Source organism: Myotis nattereri (genome assembly GCF_964212035.1).
Source record: "Myotis nattereri genome assembly, chromosome: 9".
NCBI classification, from domain to species: Eukaryota; Metazoa; Chordata; class Mammalia; order Chiroptera; family Vespertilionidae; genus Myotis; species Myotis nattereri.
The window spans coordinates 2,163,786-2,188,129 of NC_138084.1; the positions used below are offsets into that span (position 1 = coordinate 2,163,786).

The 24,344-nt window shown below is 65.6% G+C and overlaps 2 protein-coding genes across 4 annotated transcripts; one reads left to right on the plus strand and one right to left on the minus strand.

Annotated features, from left to right (window-relative positions):
• Nucleotides 1–689: 689 nt before the first annotated feature.
• ZP1 (zona pellucida glycoprotein 1) lies at nucleotides 690–9,000 on the plus strand (the record flags this gene model as incomplete). The annotated part of the gene is made up of 11 exons (XM_081099279.1): nucleotides 690–885; nucleotides 3,021–3,142; nucleotides 3,396–3,711; nucleotides 3,876–4,019; nucleotides 4,677–4,864; nucleotides 4,947–5,044; nucleotides 6,687–6,814; nucleotides 6,897–7,086; nucleotides 7,204–7,348; nucleotides 8,372–8,453; nucleotides 8,570–9,000. The coding sequence occupies 11 exons, from the start codon at nucleotides 690–692 to the stop codon at nucleotides 8,863–8,865; spliced, it is 1,905 nt and encodes a 634-aa protein (XP_080955405.1). The 3' UTR covers nucleotides 8,866–9,000.
• Nucleotides 9,001–13,339: 4,339 nt separating this feature from the next.
• On the minus strand, nucleotides 13,340–22,735 carry PRPF19 (pre-mRNA processing factor 19). 3 transcript variants are annotated; one of them, XM_081099713.1, is made up of 16 exons: nucleotides 22,502–22,735; nucleotides 20,482–20,631; nucleotides 20,265–20,341; nucleotides 19,501–19,642; nucleotides 19,351–19,424; nucleotides 19,184–19,246; nucleotides 18,347–18,388; nucleotides 18,169–18,243; nucleotides 17,824–17,899; nucleotides 17,586–17,695; nucleotides 16,275–16,430; nucleotides 16,024–16,093; nucleotides 15,803–15,888; nucleotides 15,367–15,537; nucleotides 15,148–15,253; nucleotides 13,340–13,791 (listed from the first exon to the last, which is right to left on the minus strand). In XM_081099713.1, the coding sequence occupies exons 1-16, from the start codon at nucleotides 22,518–22,520 to the stop codon at nucleotides 13,694–13,696; spliced, it is 1,515 nt and encodes a 504-aa protein (XP_080955839.1). In that variant the 5' UTR covers nucleotides 22,521–22,735; the 3' UTR covers nucleotides 13,340–13,693. The 3 variants fall into 3 exon arrangements, with proteins under 3 accessions (XP_080955839.1, XP_080955840.1, XP_080955841.1); XM_081099714.1 differs by having other exon boundaries at nucleotides 19,501–19,603; nucleotides 22,502–22,730; XM_081099715.1 differs by lacking the exon at nucleotides 22,502–22,735 and adding an exon at nucleotides 22,206–22,275.
• Between the last annotated feature and the right edge of the window lie 1,609 nt (nucleotides 22,736–24,344).

Consider the following 24,344-nt stretch of genomic DNA (forward strand, 5'->3'; position numbering starts at 1 on the left):
CTTGCTGCCCATCATCCCCGTTGGCTTTTGTGAGCAATCACCACGCGTTCGTAGTTGCCTTGACTCTCAGGAGAGCGCTGTGAGGCGCTACTTGCTCACCTGTGGCCCGTCCGTCCGTCCGGCTGCACGCTTTGAGGGCAGGGCTGCGGCTCGGGCTCGTTCCGGGGGGCCTGAGGAATGGGGTGTAAACTAACCCGCCTGCCGCCCACCACCCCTGCCCTGCAGCTCAACCCGAGGCCCTGAGAGTCTGGCTGGGCAGGGAGGGGACCTGAGGGCAGTGGGCGAGCCCGCAGGGCCCCAGCCGTGGATCCGCCCACAGCCCACCTGCAGCTCACCCGCCCTCAGCTGCCCGCTCCCCAGCGGCCTCACCCACCTGAGCCGCATGAGCCCCAGCTGCCAGGCAGAAACCCGGTGGGTGGGCGGCGAGGGGCCGCTCTCTCGATCTCTCGCTCTCTCGCTCTCTCGCTTACCAGGTGCTTTTGGAGCCCCAGGGCCCGGGCTGGGAGGGCACCACCCCCGGCCTTCAGGGAGGAGTTTCCCCAGAGCCCCCAGGCCCGCCCCAGCGCCCCCCAGGTGGGGCCCCTTTGCCTTTAGAGCGCCCACTTGCCACCGTCCCTATATAAGGCCCGGCCCCCCGCCCTCCGCGGGCTGCAGCTGGGAGGAGCTCTCTGGGATCCACTCCGATGGCGATGGCTGGAGCCTTGACCATGGCCTGGGATGGCGGGTTGGCCCTGCTGCTGCTGCTGGTCACGCTGGGGCTGGGTCAGCGGCCACCCCCCACGCCCGGCTTCCCGGGCCTGAGGCACAGCTATGCCTGCGGGGTCGAGGGCATGCAGCTGCTGGTGCTCCCCCCGGAAGGCCGCACTGTGAGGTTCAAGGTGATGGGTGAGTGCCCGCTGACTCGGGGACCGTGCCCTGGCTGCAGGGAGGCTGGGGCCCTCTCCCTGTTGCAGGGACAGGAAGAGGAGGGGGAGGAAGGCTGGTCCCCCCTCCGTTTCCCTGGTTCCCCAGGCAGTGTCGCTGTGCCAGTTGGTGCCACCTGGCCCCTGTGCAAGCGGCAGGGCCAGGCCCTGAGGCCCAGTGGGCCTGCCCACCGCGCTCGGGGGCAGGGTGCGGCCGCGGGGAGAAGAGGGAGGTGGGTTTCCAACCAGCTTCCGGCTCTGTGAGCGGCCGGGCTCCCCCTGGACTTCGGCTCTTTCTAGCCCCTCAGTTGCGTGACCTTAACGTCCACCTGGCCCCTCCGAGCCCCCGTTTTTTACCCGTAAGATGGGCAAGCTGTGCCCTGAGGCCTGAACGCACGCAGGGGACGTGCCCACCCCAGGGGGTGCTGTGGCTGTGCTGGGCTGACCTGGGAGGTGGATGCGGAGCAGGTGTGCCCAGGTGAAGTGGCTGCAAAGCCCGGTTAACCCGGCGAACACTCCGCGCTTCCCACTCAGCGCAGCCCCAGGTGCCGGTCCTCACGGGGGGGGGCGCTGGGGAGGCTCCCCACTCACTCCGGCCTCAGCTGCCTCGCCCAGGACGGGGAGGCCTCGGTTGGAAAGAACGGACGTAAAACACGCAGCCAGTGCCCGGGACCTACTTCTTCGTCGCACCTGCGGCTGAGCGCTGTCAAGGGGAACCGAGCTAGAAAGAGCCTAAGACCAGGGCAAGCCCCCCGCCCCCTCACAGAGGCGGAAACTCGGACAGAGAGGCCAAGGGGCTTGCCCAAGGCCACACAGCAAGCAGCTAGCAAAGCTGAGGCTGGAACCCGGTCTCTGCTCCTGAACCGGGAGGAGTCTTCTCAGCAGACCCACAGGCTGTGGCTTCAGCCTCCAGCCCCTCTCCCTCCGCTCCAGCCTCTCTCCCTCCCCTCCAGCCCCTCTCCCCTCCCCTCCAGCCTCTCTCCCTCCCCTCCAGCCTCTCTCCCCTCCCCTCCAGCCTCTCTCCCTCCCCTCCAGCCTCTCTCCCTCCCCTCCAGCCCCTCTCCCCTCCCCTCCAGCCTCTCTCCCTCCCCTCCAGTCCCTCTCCCCTCCCCTCCAGTCCCTCTCCCTCCCCTCCAGTCCCTCTCCCTCCCCTCCAGTCTCTCTCCCTCCCCTCCAGTCCCTCTCCCTCCCCTCCAGTCCCTCTCCCTCCCCTCCAGCCTCTCTCCCCTCCCCTCCAGCCTCTCTCCCTCCCCTCCAGCCCCTCTCCCCTCCCCTCCAGCCCCTCTCCCCTCCCCTCCAGCCTCTCTCCCCTCCCCTCCAGCCTCTCTCCCTCCCCTCCAGCCCCTCTCCCCTCCCCTCCAGCCCCTCTCCCCTCCCCTCCAGCCTCTCTCCCTCCCCTCCAGCCTCTCTCCCTCCCCTCCAGCCTCTCTCCCTCCCCTCCAGTCCCTCTCCCTCCCCTCCAGTCCCTCTCCCTCCCCTCCAGCCCCTCTCCCTCCCCTCCAGTCCCTCTCCCTCCCCTCCAGCCCCTCTCCCTCCCCTCCAGTCCCTCTCCCTCCCCTCCAGCCTCTCTCCCTCCCCTCCAGTCCCTCTCCCCTCCCCTCCAGCCCTCTCCCCTCCCCTCCAGTCCCTCTCCCCTCCCCTCCAGCCCTCTCCCCTCCCCTCCAGTCCCTCTCCCTCCCCTCCAGCCCCTCTCCCTCCCCTCCAGTCCCTCTCCCCTCCCCTCCAGCCCTCTCCCCTCCCCTCCAGTCCCTCTCCCTCCCCTCCAGTCCCTCTCCCCTCCCCTCCAGTCCCTCTCCCCTCCCCTCCAGCCCTCTCCCCTCCCCTCCAGTCCCTCTCCCCTCCCCTCCAGCCCTCTCCCCTCCCCTCCAGTCCCTCTCCCTCCCCTCCAGTCTCTCTCCCTCCCCTCCAGCCCTCTCCCCTCCCCTCCAGCCCTCTCCCCTCCCCTCCAGTCCCTCTCCCCTCCCCTCCAGCCTCTCTCCCCTCCCCTCCAGCCTCTCTCCCCTCCCCTCCAGCCTCTCTCCCTCCCCTCCAGCCCCTCTCCCCTCCCCTCCAGCCCCTCTCCCCTCCCCTCCAGCCTCTCTCCCTCCCCTCCAGCCTCTCTCCCCTCTCCCGCTGCAGATGAATTTGGGAACCAATTTGAGGTGAACAACTGCTCCAGCTGCTACCACTGGGTCACGGCCAAGCCTCAGGGGCCTGCAGTCTTCTCTGCTGATTACAAAGGCTGCCACGTGCTGGAGAAGGTGGGCCCACCCCCTCTCTGGGGGGCGTCCAGGGCTGGGGGCCGGCTTGGCCTCACAGGCATCAGGCTGGGAGGCCCCTCATGGGCCAGGGATGCACCCACATCACTCAGGGAGCGGGTGGACGAGGGGGACTAAGTCCTGGGTTGCCGCCCACAAACCCAGCCCCCGCCTGCCGCCCAGCTGGGCGCTCCCTGGACGGCAGCCTGGCTGGAGCGGCCCCCAGCTGCTCTCCCATTTGCCTTCTCCCCTGCAGGCCGGGCGCGCCCACCTGAGCGTGTTCATCGAAGCTCTGCTGCCTGACGGTCGTGTGGATGTGGCACAAAACCTCACGCTGGTCTGTCCCAAACCCGCCCACAGCTGGACGACGCCCGACGGCCCCCTGGTCCCATCCACCAGCTTCTCACTCTCCACCCCGCACACCCACGCGCTCAGTCCCACCACTGAGCCCAGCGTCAGCCCCCCAACCCCTGCCTCCCCAGCCCTTGGGTCGGGCCCCACCCACCCCACCCGGGCCGGCGCTCAGGGGGCCACGGAGGTGACCTGGGGAGCTGACAGGCCGGAGGATATCGGTATGTAGGATTCCCCTGTGTGCTTAGCCCTGGGACCTATCAGGCGGGGTGGGGAGGGGGGAGCGATCGCCCTTTCCTGGGCTCAAGAAGCCGCTCCCTCCATTTCCCTGCAATTTCTGCCCTGGCTCCTTCTCATGTCCTCACCACTCTGCCGCCGGCCCTAGGCACCCGCCCGACCCCGGAGCAGTGTCGGGGGGACTCGGGGCACATCCCCTGCATGGCGCAAAGAAGCTCAAAGGAAGCCTGTCAGCAGGCTGGCTGCTGCTATGACAACACCAGGGATGTTCCCTGTTACTATGGCAACACAGGTACCACGCTCCATGCCCAGCAGGGTCCCATCCTCTGAATCCTGAAGCCATGGGAGGGCCTTCTCTACCCTGTTCCGAGGAGAGCCCGGTGCAGCGTGGACTGCAGAGCAGACACTTCGACGGGAGGTGCCCCGCGAACCACCCACTAACAGATCTCCCCGTGCACGTTCCCCTTCCTCTTTTTAAATGATCTTTTATTCTTTAATTGATTTTAGAGAGAGGAAGGGAGCGAGAGGGAGAGAGAAGAAACATCCACGATGAGAGAGAATCATGGGTCAGCTGCCTCCTGCACGCCCCACACTGGGGACTGAGCCCACAACCCGGGCCTGTGCCCTGACCGGGAATCGAACTGAGACCTCCTGGTTCCTAGGTCGACGCTCGGCCCCTGAGCCACACAGGCCGGGCTGTTCTCGCTTCAGATCTAGAACCTCCCGGGGGATGAGTTAGGTGGTGGCCTTCCTCTCAGATGATAGTGCGACCGGTGGCTCGTTCCCTGCGTGAGACCCGGGTCTGGGAAGGCTGGCTCGGCTGGCACGGCCCCTGCATGGCGGAGAGGAGAGAACCGGGTCCTGGCTCCTTGGCCAGCAGCCCCGCGTCCGTGCTGGACGCGCCTAAACCCCGAGGCCCTGACCGGTCTCTGACCCGCCTTTGTCCCAGCGACGGTCCAGTGCTTCAGGGATGGCCACTTCGTCCTGGTGGTGTCCCGAGAGACGGCCTTGGCGCACAGGGTCACGCTGGCCAACGTCCACCTGGCCTACGCCCCCACCCGCTGCACCCCCACCCAGGACACGGGGGCCTTCGTCGTCTTCCGCTTCCCGTTCACCCACTGCGGCACCACCGTCCAGGCAGGCGCGGGGGGCTGTGGCGGAGGTGGGCCCGGGCAGGCTGCCTGGGGGGGGGGGGGCTCACCTGCTGTCTCCTCCACAGGTGGCTGGCAACCAGCTCATCTATGAGAACCAGCTGGTGTCGGACGTGGATGTCCAGGCGGGACCACGGGGAGCCATCACCCGGGATGGCAGCTTCCGGTGAGGCGGCCTTCCTCGCAGAAGCTGGGCGTGGGCTCGGGGGAAGGGAGCGTGGGTGAGCTGAGGACGGGATTTGGGGCCATCGGGTTCAGGATCAAACCCTGCCGCCGGGTGGTGCGACCTCGGCCTAGCCCCCCGAGGCCCCCACTTGGTGGCTGTGAGCGTGGCCAGGGCCTGCCCAACTGACAGGGAAGCGTGGCCGTGCCTGCAGGCCAGGCCCTCCGAACCCCGCCTTTACCCCTCCGAGGACCAAGCGCAGGGACCGGCACCCGCAGCGAAGCTGACGGGTCCCCTGCGGCCCCAGGAAGAAGCCGAGCTGTGGCTGTGGCCGCTCCTGTCTGAGTTAGTCCCCGAGGAGGCGGGACCTGGGCCAGGCGGTCGGGGTGGTGGGCAGAGGAGCTGAGGGAGAACCCCCTGTGAAAGGGGCAGCAGGACCTGCTGACTCGGGCATGACCTCCCCATGCCCAGGATGCCCGTGGGGGTGCCCCGGGGGATCTGCTGGTCACGCTGCCTCTGCACCAGGCACCAAGGCCCCTGTACCTGCCAGAGTGAGCGCGTTACCCGTGGCTGGAGGCGCTCGGCGCCTGGCACCACACGGACACCCGGGCATCTTCTCCCCACCCGCTGCCGTGGGTCTGGGGCCAGGTGCTGGCCTCGGGACACCTAAGGACGAAAGGGTGGGAGGGGGACAAGTGGTCAGGCGTTAGGCCCGTGGGTACAGGAGGGAGGGAGCTGGCCAGGATCTGTCCAGCCTGGCGCCAGGGTCTCAGGGAGGGGCCCCCTGGAGCAGCCGCAGCCCAGCAGGGGCCTTGGGAGGCTCCAGGACCAAAGGCCTAAGGTCAGGGCGGGATCACTGGAACCTGTTAGCTCCCACTTTGCACCAGCCGCCCCCCTCGCGTGCAGGGTGTCTCCTCCAGGGCTCCCCAGCCAAGCACAGGCTCAGGCTCGTACCAGGGCCCTGTCTCAAGCGGAAGTAGCGGTAGATAGAGCACTCAGGAGCTGGGGGTTGGGGGGGGGGTCGGCAGTCAGGTGGGGTCAGGAACTGGGGGGTGTCAGGAGCCAGGGGGGTTCATCTACTCTTGCAGACACCTCCGGGCGCTGGGTGTGGCCCCGCCAAGACGGTGCAGGGCACTCAGCTGGTGAGGGACCCTAGACCCAGCGACGGACCAGCTACAACGACAGGGACAAGGACCACACTGGGCACGTCCTGTCACCTCACTGATCCGACCCCAGCCCTTGAGGGGAGGGGGCTATTGCCATTTTACAAACGAGGAAACGGAGGCTCAGGATAAGCCGTTTGCTGGGGGTCCTGTGGCCAGTGCATGCTAAGTGCATGCTAAGAACATGCAAGCCCAGGTCTGCCCACCAGGCTTGACTGGCAGGCAAGGAAGGAGCTTCAAATGCCAGAACAAGGGGAGCCCCTGTCGGCCCCGTGCCCCGTGCCCGGCCTCCATCCGCTGGGCCCTGCACAGGGAGGGCAGCTGGGCATGGCAGGCTGAGCTGTCCCAGGAAGGCGAGCAGGGCCGAGGCGAGGGCCGGGGTGCACGTCACCCCAGCGAACCCAGGTGCCCACCTGCCTGCCTGGGCCTGTTGTCGCGTCCACGACGCTGACCTGAGCCCCCTCCTCTCGCCCGAACTCCAGGCTTCAGGTTCGCTGCATCTTCAATGGCAGCGACTTCCTGCCCCTCCAGGCGGCTGTCTTCCCGCCCGTGTCGCCCGCCTCTGTGGCCCAGCCTGGCCCCCTGCGGCTCGAGCTGCGGATCGCCAAGGGTACGGTGTCCCCGGGCCCCGCTTTCTCCTCCGCCCGCTCCTGGGACTCGCAGCCCGAGGCTCACGCGCCCTCTGCCCGCAGACGAGACTTTCGGCTCCTACTACGAGGAGAGGGACTACCCGCTGGTGCGGCTGCTCCTGGAGCCCGTCCCCGTGGAGGTCCGGCTCCTGCAGAGGACGGACCCCCGCCTGGTCCTGGTGCTGCACCGCTGCTGGGCCACCCCCGGCGCCAGCCCCTTCCAGCAGCCGCAGTGGCCCCTCCTGTCCGACGGGTGAGGGGTGGCGGCTGCTGGCTGCCCAGGCCTCCCCCAGCCTCCCCAGGGCCCCCCCAGGCTCCCCCGCCGCCTCCCCGCCTCAGTGGGCAGCCGCCTCGCCTTCTCTCCTCCCAGGTGCCCTTTCGAGGGCGACAGCTACAGGACCCGCCTGGTGGCCTTGGACAGGGCCGGGCTGCCTTTCCCGGAGCATTACCAGCGCTTCACCGTGGCCACCTTCGCGTTCCTGGACTCCGGCTCCAGCAGGGCCCTCAGGGGACCGGTGAGAAGCCCGTGCCCTGTTCTGGGCTCCCTGTGCCCCGTGCCCCGTGCCCGCTCCCCGTGCTGCTGTCACCACATCCCTCGGCACCCGGCCAGCTGAGGCAGACGCAGGTTCCCAGAGGGCTCGCTTCACCAGGTGCCCTGGAGGCCCCAGTGCTGGTCTCAGGGCAGCCGAGGTGGAATAAGGGGGGGGCGTGGAGGGGGGGCACGCCACCCTGAGGCTGAGCCCCGTCACGGGCTGAGAGCAGCCTCACCTGACCCTACAGCGTGTCCGGCCTGCTCTGCCGGGAGTCTGTCTGCCCAGCAGCGTCTCCCGAAGGCAGACGCGGCGAACACGGGTGTCCTTAGGGTTCCGGCACGACATATACATGGCACAGAGGCCACACCCGTTGTATAGCTTTTGTCCCACTGAGCAATATCTATCTTCCATGTTAATACACACAGACTCTCTATATAGTTTATTTATTTTTAAAAACATTTCTATTAATGTCAGAGAGGAAGGGAGAAGGGGAGAGAGATAGAAACATCAGTGAGGAGAGAGAATCATTGGCCAGCTGCCTCCTGCAGGCCCCGCACTGGGGATGGAGCCTGCAATCTGGGCCTGTGCCCTGACCGGGAATCGAGCCGAGACCTCCTGGTTCCTAGGTCGATGCTCAGGCCCTGGGCCACGCTGGCCGGGCCCCTCTACGTCTTAAACAGCTGTACGCCAGCCTGTCCTCCCCCTGCCCGTGGGCACTGGGGCCAGGCCAGGTCAAACCCCACCTTCTAGACACCTCCTCTGTCAGTCACTCGCTCAGGGAGCAAGATGGCCTGCGGCCAGAGGAGTCCGGGGGACAGGCCGAGGGCTGGGCAGTGGTCCCTGCCCTAAGGACCTGGGCCATGGGGAAGGAGAGGAGACGCATGGGTTGCACACTGGCCTGTGGGCCCAGATGCCCCCCCGCCCGCCTGGGTCCGGGGTCCCCGCCTCGGTGCTTCTTCCAGGGCCTGAGCCAGCGCCTGCCTCGGCCTTTTCCTCCTCCGCCAGGTCTACTTCTTCTGCAGCGCCTCCGCCTGCTCCCCGTCGGAGCTGGAGCCCTGCTCCGCTCCCTGCGGCTCCAGGACTGCACGTGCGTCTGGGGTGGGGTGATGGGGGCGGGGGTGTCTGTATTCTTGCATCCGTCTGTCCTGGCTTCTGGGCCTCTAGGGGCCGGACACCAGCCGAGATGCCGCTCCTCCCCCGCAGGCCAGCGCCGGGCTGCGAGGGGCCTCGGGGACACTGCCGAGCCGCAGGACGTGGTCAGCTCTCCGGGGCCCGTGGGCTTTGTGGACTCGTACAGGCAGGAGCCCGCGCCGGGGGCCACAGGTACGGGCCTGTGGGCGGCCCCCAGGCCTTGGCTGCTCAGCAGGGAAGCTCCGCGTAGTAAGGGCAGGAGACGTCATTCGTTCTGTGGGAGCAACAGAGAGAGAAGGCCCCCCCCCCCCGCCTCCGGCGGCCGCGGCGGGAGGTTACCAGGCCGGGAGGGAGGCCGCCCACCCTGACAGCCTCGCCTCCCCTCTGCAGGCTCCGCAGGGAACTCGGACCCGAGGCTTCCCCTCGGGGTGGCCCTGCTGCTGGCGGCTGCGGCCCTGGTCCTGGGGATCGGTGTCTTCGTGGGCCTGAGTCGGGCCCAGGCCCCGGGGCTCCTGGCGGGCAGCAGGGGCTGAACGGCTCAATAAACGTGTTCTCAAGCTCTCTGTGCGGAGCAGACTCTTTCTCGTCCCGGAAACCTGTTCCTTAGGTCGGCGCCGCCCTCGCAGTCGCCTGTCTCACACGCTGGGGCCAGTCGGGTTCCCCACGTCTGGATTGGGGAGGCTCGGTGGCTCGGCCTCGCGGCGAGGAATGGTGGTTTTCGGGGGGACGGGCACCTCAAGGTAGAGGAAGGTGACGTTGGGCGTCAGGGGCCACAGGAGCTGGGAGTCGGAGCCCGCAGGGCTCGTGGCCTAGGAGCGACCCAGAGCCCCTGGGGCCAAAAGAACCGAACCGCCTTGAACAGCTGCTCCCAGTCCTGCTGAGCCCCCAGCCTCCCCCTCCAGGCTGTGGGTGACTTTTCTGGGCGCCAGCATCCTCCCCAGCCCCGGCCCCGTCACTCGGCCCCACAACCAGTCACACAGGAACACAGGCCTGGTGGGGGGGAGGGGGGCGCAGCATGGCCCCCGACAGTCATGCTGGTCTGGCTGGTGGCGGAGGAGCCAGGCTGGCTGCCCTCAGAGGCCAGGCTTCTGGCTCCAACCCAGCACCGTTGCTTCCTCTCCCCTCTTCCTCTCCCCTCTCCCCAGTGCGTTCTAAGCCAATGGCGTCTGCACGAAGGTGCTGCTATCAATGGCATCGGTGCTGTGTAAACGAAGTGCGATTGTGTAGATACCGATCAGAGTCATGTCACCAGCTCTTTAACTTTAACACACACTTCTTGTGTCACTTCTTATTTCGCCTGCAGTTTCCTCTGTAGTGTGGTTAAGCGGTGTTTCTGATGGGAGACCCAGCCTGTTTTGAGGATGACAAGTGCTGCACACCATCGTATCAGCATGTCATTCTTTGTACCCTTTTTCCTGGAAGAGATTCTTAGAGCTGCTGGGTCCAGAGCGGCGCCTTCCGACGCCCGGGCTCTGGGTGGGCGTGGGCCTGGCCCCACGGCCTGTCGATGGCAGATGGCGTTGCCGACTGAAAATGGGCCTCTGAACAGAAGCCAAGCATCTCCTGGCCACGCATGAATCGCCTCTTCTGTCTTTTGCGTACGCCACCGAGCGTCTCTTGTCTATAAAGAGCGCTCACTAAGTTCAGGGGTCGACCAACCTCATCTGACATGTCCCCCGGGGCTGGCCACTGGGTTTCCTGGGGGATGGGGGGGTCTTGTTGTGGAAGAAGCTATGTAACGAGTATTTCCCCTCGTGCTTTTATCTTGGAACATACCAGGATCTTCTCCTGCCCCACATACTCTTGGAAGTGCCCCCTTTTCTCGCGATACACCCGTGACAGTGTACGTGTGTCCCTCCTGCCCAGTGTATTGAGGTGCAAGATTTTAAAAAATTGTTATTAATTTGAGAGGAAGGGAGAGGGAGAAACATCAATGATGAAAGAATCAGGTATCGGCTGCCTCCTGCACGCCCCACACTGGGGATGGAGCCCGCAATCCGGGCCTGTGCCCTGACCGGAAATCGAACCGAGACCTCCTGGTTCCTAGTGGACGCTCAGCCCCTGGGCCGCCGGCCGGGCCAGGTGACGTTGGGAATCAATGTTTAAGTTGTGCACGGGTTTCTCTCAGTCCTCTGTGTCAAACACGGGTGCAGCCGAGGTTCCCCAGCTCTGCTGAGGCAGGGCACACTCCGCTCTCCTAGATGCTGAGACCTCGCCCTGATCCTGCCCAACTCCAACCTTCCCTCCCCACCCCGTCTCCCGGCACAGCAGCACCTGAGCCCTGCGAACCTGAGTCAGACCCGATGGGGTGATAACAAACCAGCCGCTGACCTGCGGCAGGAAGCAGAGCTGGGGCCGGTCAGGTGGGTCTCTTCCTGCCTTTTCGGGGGCGGGGCCCGGGCAGTGGCTGCGAGGTGAGACCACGGCTCCCGCCTGTCTCCCCAGGCTGCTTCCTATACACCGTGGTTGAGAGCAAATGGCCGCCGGGTGCCCGCGAGACCCAGGCGGGGAGACGGCTCCAGCTCAAGTGAAACGCAGCTCCCGCCACGGGCTCCCGCCACGGGCCCCGCGCCCAGGCCAGTCTGGGAGCGCGTGCCACACACAAGCGCCCCGGCTGGTGCGGCCGCGGGAGAGGCGGCCCCGTCAGCCTTCTGGTGTGAACACGGCAGGCTGTGCCGGCACATGTAGAAAACGTGTTGAGGTCACGAAGATAACATCGAAAAGAAAAAGGGGAGAAAGAAGACTGACCCTTAGGACCGAAACAAGCACGAACGGGGAGTAACAGCAGCCTGGGCCGCAGCCTGTGTGGTTCAGTGGATAGCGTTGGCCTGTGGACTGAAGGGTCCCGGGTTCGATTCCGGTCAAGGGCACATGCCCAGGCTGCAGGCTCGGCCCCGGCAGTATCCCTGGGTGCGGGACGGGCAGAAGCAGGGGGGGCGGGGCCCGCTCATGGGTCCGGATCAGCCCGGGAGCAGGCACATCGATTTGGGTTTTCAGATGCAGATGCTGACAGGGCTTGCCTCCCAGAGCCCCGCTGGCCACTCCGTCCTGGAAATCGAGAGCTCCTCAGCCCCTGCCCCGCCCTAGTGGACCGGGGGTGGTCCGCGTGGGGCCTCCAGTCAGACGGCCTAAAGTCTCAGCCTCACTCCCCGCTGGTCTCCTGTGGCAGATCAGGCCCAGGCAGGGCTGCCCTACGGCGCTGAGCTCAGCCTGGGGCGGTGTGGGGCCACGGGCAGGCTACGGAACTACAGTGCCCCCAGGTGGCCGCTCTGGGCAGTGCGCCAAGGCTGAGAGCAACGCAGCCACACCCTCCCCTTCAGCAGGGGGGACGCTGGGCTGGGGGCATGCCTGCTGGGGCGCTCAGGGTCACATGGGAGGCAAGAGGCACCGGGTACACCCCCAAACCATTTCCCTTCACATGCAGGACTACGGCTGCTCCTGGGCCCGAAATACAAGCCTCAGTGGCCCGACCACACGGGTCCGGAGAAGGTTCCCTACAGGCAGCCGAGCCCACACCTGGAGCCGTGACAGGCGGTGGCAAGACCCCCCCCACCCCCCCGCACTCGGGCCGAGACCCCGGCCGCCCGCCTCCTCCCCTGCTCCAGGCCCACGAAGGCTCGCAGGGGAATGCGGACTGAGGGAACGGGGCGAAAAGGGCAGCCCCGGGTTTTCCTAGCTGTTCGCGTGCTGCCTGCAGGGCCCGCACGCCCGCCGTGCCCAGCAGCACTGGCCAGCGAGACGCACAGGCCGGGTGCGTCGCACAGACTCTGCTGTGGCCGCAGCCGTCGCTCCCTTCCCGCACAAGCCCTCCCCCGCGGCACTGACTCCCACTTTCTCATGCTCTCCCCCCCCCGCCCGCCGCCCCCCCCCCCCCATCCTCCCACGCTGCACTGGGCCTGCTCATCAAGTACTAACCACCCTGCCAGGCCGGTGGTCACACTGGCCCCCTCCTGTCCTGTCCCTCCACACCCCACCCCCACCCCCACGCCCATCCCCCCAGCCTCAGACGTCCCCTCTGCCTGGCACTTGGGCTCAATGTGCCCATCGGCACCTCAGCAAGGCCCTTCCCGACCACCCCCCCTCAGGCAGCCCCACCCCCTCCAGGGCACACTCATCTCCCCCCCCCACCCGCCCCCCCAGCCGGCCCTATGCGGACTCAGCTGCCAGTTACAAATCCTTTCTGCTTAAGCCGGTTCACAACGAAGGATCCTTGCTCACTGCTCAAGGCCATCTTTTAAAAAAATGTTCTTATTGATTTCAGAGAGGAAGGGAGGGGGAGAGACAGACACATCAGTGATGAGAATCATGGACCAGCTGCCTCCTGCACGCCCCCCACTGGGGATGGAGCCTGCAACCCGGGCCTGTGCCCTGACGGAATCGCACCGTGACCTCCTGTTCATAGGTCGATGCTCAACCACTGAGCCACACCGGCTGGGCGCGAAAAGGCCACTTGCCCACACTTCTCTCCCTGCCAGGCTGGTGGCAGTGGGGGCACGAGTGACATGAACCCTACGAAGCACAGGCCGAGGCCCGCAGGGACCTGGAGAGACTTTCTGGCAAATGGCTTGTAGGTTTGTTCTTGTTTCCTTTCATTTAAGGGGGGGGGGGGCATGTAAGAGAGCGACGAAAGCAAAGGACAGAAGGCTGCCGGCTTCCTGAGGGGCCGCACCCCCAGTTCCCACCCACTCCCGCCACTGATGCAGCCCAGGTCCCTGTCACACCCACACCCAGGTCCCTGTCACTCACACACACACCCAGGTCCCTGCCACACACACCCACACCCACACCCAGGTCCCTGTCACACACACACACCCAGGTCCCTGCCACACACACACACACACAGAGGAAGTGACCAGCTTTATGGTTTCCTTTTTTTAATGAAATTAGGTCGCTGCTTACAAAACCCTGCGCCAGCCCTCGTGCCCATCCCTTCAGTTCCCTGGGCTCAGCCTGTGCGTCTGGAACTGGAGCCCAGGGTGCGGAGCGGCCGTGCCGACCGGCCCCCGGAGGGTGGCAGCGCTACCTCCACGTCTGCGCCCGGGCCTGGAAGCTGTGGGTGAGGGTGGTGCAGGCCCCCACCCAGACCAGTGAAATGAAGTGAATGTCCCCCCAAGGCCCCCCTCCCCCCCAGTAGTCTCTCCCCTGCCTCCCCCCTCCCCGACCCTAACTCTACCCCACCGTCAGAAGGGACAGGGCCTACAGGCTGTAGAACTTGAGGCTCCTGTCCATGCCCGTGGACGCGATGAACTTGGCATGCTGCCCGAAAGCCACCCCTGTGGTCAGGCCGCTGTGCTCTGCAAGAGATGAGGCGTCGTGAGGCCTTCCCCTCGGGTCTGAGCGCTGACCCGACGACACACGCCCCCCCACAGTCCCCCCGCCCCCGCCCCCCCCCATGTGACTGCTTGTCTGGTTCCCCCGGACTTTACACTCTGAGGGCAGGGCAGGGCTCTGGTGGGACCTGCATCTCCCCGCACGGCCTCACGCGGTGCCGGGCACGTGGCAGGCACGCGAGGCTTTGCCGTGGGCTGAGTGCACAGAGGACTACCAGCCCCCACCCCCGGCCCCGAGCGTCTGTGCAGCTGCGGTCCTGCCCGTCGGTGAGCTGCCCTGAGCCGGGCGGCGAGCGCTGAGCCAGAAGCAGGCGGAGGCTGGCTTTCACTGTGGCTGAGCCCTGGTTGAAGTGTCAGTGGTCAGCCTGCTTGTAGCTGGAACGGCCCTCCGCTTGCTCTAGCTCACGGGTTCCGACTCTTAGAGAACCCGGGCCCCTCACAGGGCCTGGGGCGGGGCAGAGGGGCTGGGCAGCACTCCCCCGGGACTCGGGCGTCACTGCATGTTCCTCAGGCCCGATCAGGGGGATCTGCTGCCAGCAGTTCAGGGTCCACTGCAGGCCCCTGGCTCCCGCCGGCCTCAGACCCCGGCGTCGGGGAAGGGCTCAGCCACGGCCGTGGTTAGGCCTGGGAGCCCCCGAAACACCGCGCTGTGAGGCCTGGGAGCCCCCGGAGGGGAGTATCCTGCGTCCCGCCCACCACCTGCCACTCACACAAGAACTGTCCACACAGACAGCAGCTGCCACCACGCACGCCACCCCCACGTCCCTGCTGGCGCCACCTGCACAGCAGAGCCGCTCTGCCCGCTTCCAAGGCAGAGAGCGACAGCCCCGCGAGGGACAGGCACACGCCCAGGCCACAGCGACGGCGGCGGCGACCGGTGTCCGTCTCGGCACCTTGGACCTTCTTGTCCGGCACGGTCACATGCAGTTAGGCGTTTACCGGGAGTCACGTGCACCCCTCCCTCACCGACCGGACAGCCCATCAGGGCGGGGCCTCCTCCCTCGCACTCGGCTCTAACCCCACGACGGACAGGACGCATGCGGAGCACGGAGGGCAGATCCTCCCGACAGGCAGGCCCCGTGCTGACACCGCTTTCGGCCCCTGGGACGCACATCCCGGCCCCGGAGAGCGGAGGGCGGAGCCGGCGCGGGCAGCCCAGCCGCCCCTCCCGAGTCCGTCTTCTCAGTCACTGAGCGCCCCTGCCTCAGGCTGGCTCACAGCTGCTGAGGCACACGCACGCCCAGAAGCTCCTCACCCAGTGAGACCCCCGCTTCCGGCCTGCCCCCCAGCCCCCGGAGACCTCGGGACCCCAGGCCCCACCTGTGAAGTGGAGAATCTCCGTCCACTGCTTGCAGATGTAGATCTGGACGTCGGTGCCCCCCAGGGCCAGGTAGGTCCCGCTCTGGTCAAAGATCAGGGACTTCACCTGCCAGAGCCAGGACAGAGGTCACACGAGGGCAAGGGGATCGGGCCACCGGGAGAGCGAGGCTGTTCAGACGTTCCGGTGAGTAACTGAGAGATGGGGGGCGGGGGGCACACCTCAAAGTTGTTATCCAGCTGCAGCGTCTTGAAGTTCTTCAGCTTGCGCAGGTCCCAGAGCTTGACGGAGGAGTCGTCGGCCGCCGTGGCCAGGTAGTAGCCGTTCTCGGAGAAGGCGATGCTGGTGATGGGGCCCGAGTGGCCAGGGAAGTTGGCCACGTTGGTGCGCTCCTGCATGGGGGGGTGGGGGGAGGGCAGTAGGTCACCACTGGTCAGGAGAGGGAGGAGCAGAGCTCGCCGAACCCTCCCTCGGAGACATCCTGTCTCTCAGGGAAGGACAGCAGCAGGAAGAGCAGGGGTGGGGCCAGCCCAGGGGCCCCCGACTACCCCTCACGCCACACACAGCCCTCTCCCCTCTCGGGACCCCAGGCCGGACGCCACAGGCACACAAGCATCACGGGCTCTGGCTGCGGCAGGTGGAGGCTGCAGGTCCTACCTTCAGGTCCCAGATCTTGATCTGAGAGTCCATGGTTCCTGTCCCAAAGATGAGTCCATCGGGGTGGAACTGCGCACAGGTGAGAGCTGGGGGAAGGGGGGCGTGGTCAGAGCCCGGGGGACAAGCACGGCAGAAGGTGCTCAATGTGTTTTTATAGGAACACGTGAGCAAATGAAACATAGAGATAAACGACAGACAGCAAACGAAGGGAGACCACTCACCGCAGCCAGAGGTCTCATCCGTCACCTTGGTGAGCACGCGCCCCGTCTGGATGTCCGAGAAGGCCCAGTACTGAAACACACACCAGGCAGCAGTGAGAAAGGGGGTGCCCTCCGGGGAGCAGGGACCCCGTCCGACAAGCCCTGAAGCCAGCCCCACGGGCAGAGGAAACGCTCTCTGTGCTGGGGAGCGGCCGGGGGTGTGTGTGTAGCTGTCCCTCCTCCCACGATGCTCGGGGCACTCGGGGCCGCACCTGGTCATCGGAGGAGCTCAGGAGATAGTCGCCAGTGGCGTGGAGGCTGAGGCCCGTCACAGAGCTCTCGTGGGCCCGCACCACCTGCACACAGGAGGAGCTCGGGACCGACCAAATCCTGATGGTGGCGTCCGGGGAAGCAGAGAACACCAGCTCCTGAGAGGACAGAGCAGCGGGCACTCAGGGAGAGAAGAGCTGCACCGAACGCCCTCAGAGGCTGGGGCTGCCACCCCCGCGCGGCTCCTCCTTCGGCCCTGCCTCCCAGGGCCACCGGGGAAACACCCGACGCTAACTCAACCCGCACTGGGCCTTGGAGGCCTCGCCACCCAGGGGTGAGCGGAGAACTGCAGCAGGTGCAGCATCCCGGGACCAGAGAAGCTGGCCGGGGAGGGGCCGCACTGCTGCGTTCACAGCCGGGCGGGGCCCGTGCCTCCGGGCGGATGGCAGGTGGCAGGTGGCGGGTGGCGGCCTCTGCACTGGCCCCGAAGGGCTGCGAGGCATGTCCAGTGCATCTAAGGCTCCCAGGGCAGTCTGGGCAGGGAGGGAACTTCTATAGCGTCGCCAACCACTGTGGTTAGAACATTAAAAACGAAGGTAAAACCACCCACCATCTTTTGTCAACGTGATTTCATGAGAGAAATATTAGCCCCAGTAAGAAAGGAGGGCTTTCCCTCGAAGAAGTTTATTTTATGAAAGATTCACCACGTTCTTCTTCTGTTTCTAACTTCCTGAAGGAACAGGCAAAGGCTGGCTGAGCCCCACTGTCTCAGCGCCAGACCCACCGTCCGAGGCCTGAGAAGCCACACCCACGACACCAGGGCGCTGCCAGGACTGCCTCCCGCGGCCCCAAGGCCCGTCTATCCTGCCCCACTGGCCGTGACAGGCACCACGCCCCCCCCCGCCCCCCGCCCGCGAGGACCGGGGGTGCCGGCGGCCTCGGATCCTCGAGCCCCGGTTCCGTTGGGCTTTGTTTCCTGCGGTTTGTGTTGTAAACACAGGGGCCTTGGTCCCTCTCCTAATAACACTACGTGACGAAGAGGCTTTTGCTCCCTGGTCCGAGGGCCGCCTTGCGGGCCCCACAGAGTAAAGGGGGACAGATGGCTCCAAGCAGAGCCCCTAACTGTCCACTCGGGAGAGCAGAGCGCTTCCTCAGGAGGCAGCAGGGGCGGGGCTGGTTCTGGGGCCTGAGCTGCTGACAGGGAGCTCAGAGATGAGGGGGCAGGAGCGCGCTACCTGGGAGGGGTGGGGGCTGAGAGATGGGGGGGAGCCCACCTGGGAGGGGTGGGGGCTGAGAGATGGGGGGGAGCCCACCTGGGAGGGGTGGAACACCACGCTGGTGACCTTCTTGGCGTGGCCCTTGAGGGTGGCCAGGATCTGCTCGGAGCTCTTGTCGAAGACGACGACGTTCTTGTCCGCCCCGCCTGGAAGGACGCGCGTGAAGCCCGAAGCAGAGCCCTTCTGGCTCCCTTTGCCCTGCGGCTCACGCACAGGACAGACAAGCACCCCCGTCCCCCCTGCACCCCGCGGGCCAGGCCAGGCCAGCTCTCACCAGTGAGGATCTTGTTGGTGTCGGCAGGGCAGAGGTCCAGGGCGAGGATCCCGGGGATGCTGGCGCTGTGCAGGCCCTGTCACAGCGAACCCAGTCGGGCCCAGTCTTGGCAGGTCAGGGCCCCACACCCCCTGGCCCCCGCGCCCAGCCAGCCAGCGGCCTGTGTTCCCACCTCTGCACTTGGCCTCTGCCTGGACCAGCACCTCCCTCACCGCATCACTGGGAAGCCAGAGCGGGCAGGAAGCGAGGTGACCAGGCAGCAGCCAAGGCTGGAGACGGGGCCAGAGGCGCGGGCCAGCTCGCTGCCCGCTGGCTCCAGGCTGGCCTGCCCGCCCGGCCACTCACCACGTGGGAAGACACCTGCCGGTACTTGCTGAGCTCCTCCGGCTTCACCAGCTCCTCAGGCACCGTCTTGCCTCTCTGAGGAAGGACAGGGCCCGAGAAGGGCGGTGAGTGCAGGACGCAGCCGCCCCCACAGGGTTCTGCCCCCCGGCCACCTGCCCGGCCCCGGGAGCACACGCACCTTCTTACGCTCCGTGGTCAGCACGGTGGCCTTGTCTTGAAGCTGCGGACGAGAGGGAGCAGACTCAGTGCAGGCAGGCTCTCCGCCAAGACGAGGGGAGCTGGGTGCGGGCACAGCCCTATCCCACAGGTGTCTGTCAGGGGCCGAGCATGAGCCCTTCCCTCGCCCTCCAGGCTGGGGGGCGGGTGCTGATGACTTTGCTGCAGGGGAAACGGAGCCTCGGAGAAGTGGTCACTCGCCAAGGCCGCAGAGGGGACAACGGCAGAGCAAGGAGACAGGTGCGCAGAGCACCAGGCCCGCCTGGCTGAGCTGAGGTGCAACCTGGGGGCCCGCACTGCTCGTTAGACACAAACGAGGGCGTCCTGCGGGGAGGGCGTCCTGCGGGGAGGGCGTCCTGGGGGGAGGGCTGCATTCTAACAGCCCGCCCGCCTGGCCCGCTCTGTGGTGTGAGCTGTGCCCTGGGATCTGAGTCTCCATCCTGAAAAGGAAGATGCTAATTCCTGTCCCGTCTCCCTCAGCAAAGCCTGAAGACTTGCAACAAAGTGTTTAACGTCTGCAAAGAGCCCCCAGGGAAGCGCTGGGCTACAGTCTAACGCCCACAAGTCTGTGGAGGAGGCGCTGGTTCTCATTCTAGAAGCAGCAAAAGGGACACAAAAGAGCTGGTAAGTGGCCCAAGGTCATAAAGTTCATAAAAGGCGACATAAACGCAGCCGGGCCGTCTGCTGGGCACGACCCACTGCCTAACAGCCTGGGTCCTACTCATACCGGCCTCCAGGGAGAAGTGAGGCCCCGCTCCCCACACCCCCCCCTCCCCCCCCCCCGCCCAAGCGCACCTACCTTCTGGATAATCTCGGGCGTCATTCCCACCAGCTCGCCCAGCTCCATCGGCTCGCCGGCTCCCTGCAGGGAAGACGTGAAGGTGAGGGAGGCCTGGGGGGCCAGGCGCGTGCAGGAAAGGGCAGCGGCAGGAGGGTGGGGGGTGGGCGGGGGCCGACGGCACTCACCACAACGCTTGGCTGAGAGCTTGGCACAGCCTGCGGCACAATGAGGCCAGCCTGCGGCTTCAGCGTGGCCAGAGCTGAGAGAGAAGATGGCGTTAGGCACGGGCGTGCGGAAGCGAGGCCAGCCCAGCGTGGGGCGGGGCGGGGCTGTACCTTCTCGGGCAGCGGTGACTTCCTTGGTGAGGCGGGCGATGACGCGGCAGGCGGCGTCGTGCTGGTACAGCGCGTGGGACAGCTCCTGGCGCGTCGTCTGCAGCTGCTGGCGCAGAGTGAAGCTGTGCAGCATGACGGCGTCCTGGGGGCAGCCACGCGTGAGGGGCGGCGAGGGGCGGGGGCACCCAGCAGAAGGGTCGGCCGTGGGGAGAGGAACGGCCTCGGCGACCTGAGCACTATCTGCGTGGCCCCGAACACGCTGCAGCCACCCCGCGCCCGGGCCTGCCGACCTGGGCACACACAGGGGCGGGAGCCACTCTCCCTGCCCTCGCCACGACCTCACCGGCAAACCTTCTCCCCGAGAGGGACCGAGAATGCTATGCACGGGCCGCCCTCAGCGCCGGGCACCGCGCCCGGCACCCCCGTGCCCTCGCTCACATCTGAGAGCACCTACCACATGCCAGCCCGGCTCCTGGTGCTGCAGATGCACCGACAGATGAAACCAGCCCCTGGAGACATGAATTTAGACCCTAATTCTCCCCACGCCCTGAGCGGCACTGGCCACGCTGTCCGGGGAGGAACACTAGCGCTGGCACACGGCAGGTGCGGGCGGAGCTCAGGCGGGACCCAGATCTGTGATGTCAGCACCAGGCCCCTCCACGGCCATCCTGCCCTTGAATGGGAACACAGTGCTCCGTCCTCCCCCCAGGCCCCACCCAGTGAGGACTTCCGCCGGGAGCCCCGGTTCTGCCCCAGGGACTCACCCACTCATCCTGGAGGGCCTTCAGAATGGCTGGGATGCTGGTGGCTGAGGGAGGCTTGGGCCGGATTGGGTGAGCCACTGCCGAGAGAGGGGGAGCGGCATGAGAACCACCCCCCGGGGGACCCTTCCTCTCCCCGCTCTCCCCCCTCGGCTGCGGCTCCTCCCGCGCACGCTCCCCCCATGCGCTGCGCTGGGACAGACGGGCGGCCTCCAGGCACCTTTGATGTCCACCAGCTGCTCCTCAGACAGAGGCTGGTTGTTGATGGGGTCGGTGCCGTTCTCGGCGATGTACTTCTCAATGAGCCGCCGCTCGTAGATGTGGTTGGAGACGGGGGACACGCACGGGTGCTCTGGCACTTCATTGGAGACTGCGGAGACGGCAGGCAGGCACTTGGGTGGTGAAGGGACCCTGGGCCGAGGGGCGCCTCCTCTGCTGCTGGCCCCAGCACGCCATGTGTCCCCACCCTCAACGAACAGGAGTCAAGACATGACACCACGCCAGCTCTCTCCTGTCCCTCGAACGCTTCCCTGCGACATAAGCAGCCCCTCCCGGCCTCCTGACAGCCAGAAGCCCACATGCACGGCTGTGTGCAGGCACCTGAGAGCAGCCACCCTCCCGCCACCTCGCTCTGAACAAGATGCTCGCACTCCGGGACATGCAGACACAGGCCACTGGAACCTCAGTCCAGAGCAGTGACTGTCACCCTCTTCCATCTCCCAACCCCGCGGCTACACTGTCTGTCCGGCCGACACAAAGAAGCATTTATTTGATTCCCTCCACTGGAGGCCAGTATCGTGTTGGCTGCTGCCATTTTTTGTTTGACAGCCTAAGGGAAAGGGGCCCCAGTCCCTGCCTAACAGCCAGGTATGGCGTGTTCTCAAAATTCCTGCCACAACCAGCTGGACACTGCTGGTCCGGAGCCTGGGTGGAGTGTGGGACAAAGAAATGACAAAGCAACGTGACAGGTGCTATAAGGACACAAAACAGCCACATGTTGTTTACCAGTCGCCAAGCTCCACAGATTAATTCATCTGCACCATCTCCCGCAACGGAGGCACCATTCCCTCGCCTGCGGCGGCTGCTGCGCAGTGCGCATCCCCTGAGGACGGCGCTTGCGGCTGGACTCCCGCAGCCCAGCAGCCGCTCGGTAAACACCGTAAACGCGCCGCATGCAGCGGAGGGAAGGGGCGGAAGGATGCTGGGGATATGGGAACGCGCTTCCTCCAGACGGAGGGGAAACAATAAATGCGAAATACTCTGCACACGGTGACTTCTTCAAGGAGAAGGCTTCCTTCTGCTAATCACCACTGCCCCCCTTTTCTTTGCCCGGGAGTGGGGGGCGGGGGGCGGGGGGGGGGGGAATGGAAAGATTCTAACAGAAAAGAGCTTGAGCGTCAGGAAGCAAATAGAGAAAGGGATGCGAAGGCAGTGACCTGTTGAAGCAGCGAGGATGGCCATCTGGAGGCCACGACAAATACCAAAGGGGAGGGCGGCGCATGCATGGGAAACGCACGGCTGCGGGATCAGGGAGCCTCGCCGCAGCCCCCAGCTCTGCCCCCGGCCGGCCGCGCGGCACTAGAAAAGCCCATCTCCCCGGACCTCACGTCTCGTCCGAAACCACCATCACCGCCGCCACCACGGGCCTCTACTCCCGCTCGGAGGCCACCAGCCCGCTGAGCTGGAGGCCAAGGAAGGCGACGCCAATGCCCGCGGCTTTCGCACGGGGTGAGGCGGGGAGCTGCAGCCCTGGCTGCCAGCCCCGCCGCCGCCGCCGCCGCCTCTCCGCGTGACCCGCGCACACTGCGGCAGCGGGGCCCACCCGAGCGAGGTCTCAACGACACCCCGTGCAATGATCGCCTTTGCAGGGGAAACGCAGGCCCCGAGCCGCGCACCAGCCCCCCCGGCGGACCGTGCACCAGCCCTCGCGATCCCGATACCTACGCCAGAGCTGGCTCCCTCCCTCCGGCCGTCCAGGCCTCGAAGCCCGCTGCGTGAGCGAGGTGGCAGGCCTCGGCGATGCGTGCGACAATGAGCTCGAGGCGTTACGTAAACGGTGAGGAGCTGCGCAGATGCATCCCACGCAGAGGGGGAGGACCCCCGTGCTGACAGGCGGCCGCCCAGCCTCCCCCGCGCCCCGCGGTCACCGCCGCCCGGCCCCGGCGCCGCAGCGGCCGCAGACCCTCCCGCTCGGCTCCCCGGCCTCCTGCGACCCTCGATCGGCCGCAGCAGGTACTCACTGGAGCAGATCAAGGACATGGTGCCGCCGCTGTGCTCCGAGGCGCCACACGCCGGGCTCCGGGCTTAGCTTCGGAGCTGCCGCGGGACAGTTCTTGCTCCCCGCTGCTTCCGGGACGCTCCGCGGCCAGCGGAGAGCTACCAGCCCGAGCGACGATCGCGCAGCCCTTCACGTGCGACTGCGGCGGATCGCGCGCCTCTGCCTGTACTTAACGGAAACTGCCCTTTCCCAGAATGCCACGGGGCAGGAAAGGGCGCGCCAGGGAACACTCGGCTATTTCCGGACCAACTCGGCGCCTTCCGTAAAATGCTCCCTGCGGCGGGGAGAGGAGAGGTCCGGAACTACACTTCCCGTGATGCAGCGGGATTTTTAAAAACCAATGCATTTTCGCAACCTTTTTGAGACCCATGCGCGCTGGGCCGTGGGGCCACGATCTTGCAAACTCTGAAGTGTACGCGAGCATTTCCTAACAAACTTGGTAAAACGCATATTCTTGAGGTCTGCCTTAGAGAGCCTGCTAGGTGACCCGGTGAAGAAAGCAGCCACTGGCCGAAGCCGTGCTGGCCCTGCCTGGACTCCCAATTTGCTCTGAGATCTCAAGTCCTCAGCTCCTCTGCCCCTTCCCTACATGACTTCTGTTTCCCTTCCAACTCAGATCGTGTAGGGTTCTTTGTGGATACCTATAAAATACGATACTCCCAGAAATCATGTACAGAACATGTGGGGTGAGCTATAAGGGGGTCCAGACCAAGCAGCAGGACAGACAGGTGTGTCTTCTTCGCCGAAGAGGTGTGGCTGATGGAAGAGAAGCAGCGCAGAGGGCGCCCCAAGAGGAGGGACCGCACAAACAAGGGCTGGGGAGAAGGGCAGAAGTTGCAGGAGTGAAGGTTAGTATGACATGGTGCCCAAGAGCGTGGACTCTGAGGTCGGATTGTGTGTGCCCGAATCCCAGCTGGTAAACTTGTGAACTTCTCTGCCTCAATCCCCGCATCGGTAAAACCGGGGGGTGACAACAAGGGTTGCACTAACTCAGAGGGTTGTTGTGAGGACCTAATATTCAAAACGCGCTTTGAATAAACTTGACGCAACTGTTAGAAAGGCTTCTGGAAGGCGAGGCCCAGGATGCCACAGAGCCTGTTGGGAAGAGAGACCCGTGGCGGAGGGTCCAGGGCACGATGGATGCTCTGGCCAACGTCCGAGGGAAAGGAACACCTGGACAGGCTGTCGCTAACTCCTGTGCCGGCGGGTCCGGGAAGAAGACAGTTAGAAGGCTGATGAGTCGGGGGAAAGGGAGTGTGGAGTTTGGGGAACTGCTTTAGCGTCAAAGGCGAGCTCTCCCAGGGCAGCCGATGTCATCTAAGCATTGAAACAGCAACTGGGATGTTTTTAAAAAATGATATCAATTTTGGCCGGAACCGGTTTGGCTCAGTGGATAGAGCGTCGGCCTGCAGACTGAAAGGTCCCAGGTTCGATTCCAGTCAAGGGCATGTACCTGGGTTGCGGGCACATCCCCAGTAGGAGATGTGCAGGAGGCAGCTGATGGATGTTTCTCTCTCATCGATGTTTCTGACTCTCTATCTCTCTCCCTTCCTCTCTGTAAAAAATCAATAAAATATATTAAAAAAATAAAAATGAGATCAATTTTGTGTGACTTTATTGTTTTTGTTTTAATCCTCACCCGAGGATAATTTCCCATGGATTTTCAGAGAGGGGGAAAGACGGAGAAACACACCGATTGGTTGCCTCCGGCACGTGCCCCCCCCCCCCCGCCCCTGCCCTTGACCGAATCGAACCCGGGGCCGCAGGGCAATGCTCTATCCACTGAGGCAAACCGGCTAAGGCAC

Bases quoted from the DNA above. Each gene is read 5' to 3' on its own strand.
- PRPF19 (XM_081099713.1), bottom strand. The intron at 19,425-19,500 runs GTACAGCCCCGC...CTTCTCTCTCAG, and splicing joins AGTCACCGCTGCCCGAGAAG to CTCTGGCCACGCTGAAGCCG. The intron at 16,431-17,585 runs GTGGGCTCCCCC...CTGTCCTCTCAG, and splicing joins TGGTGTTCCACCCCTCCCAG to GAGCTGGTGTTCTCTGCTTC.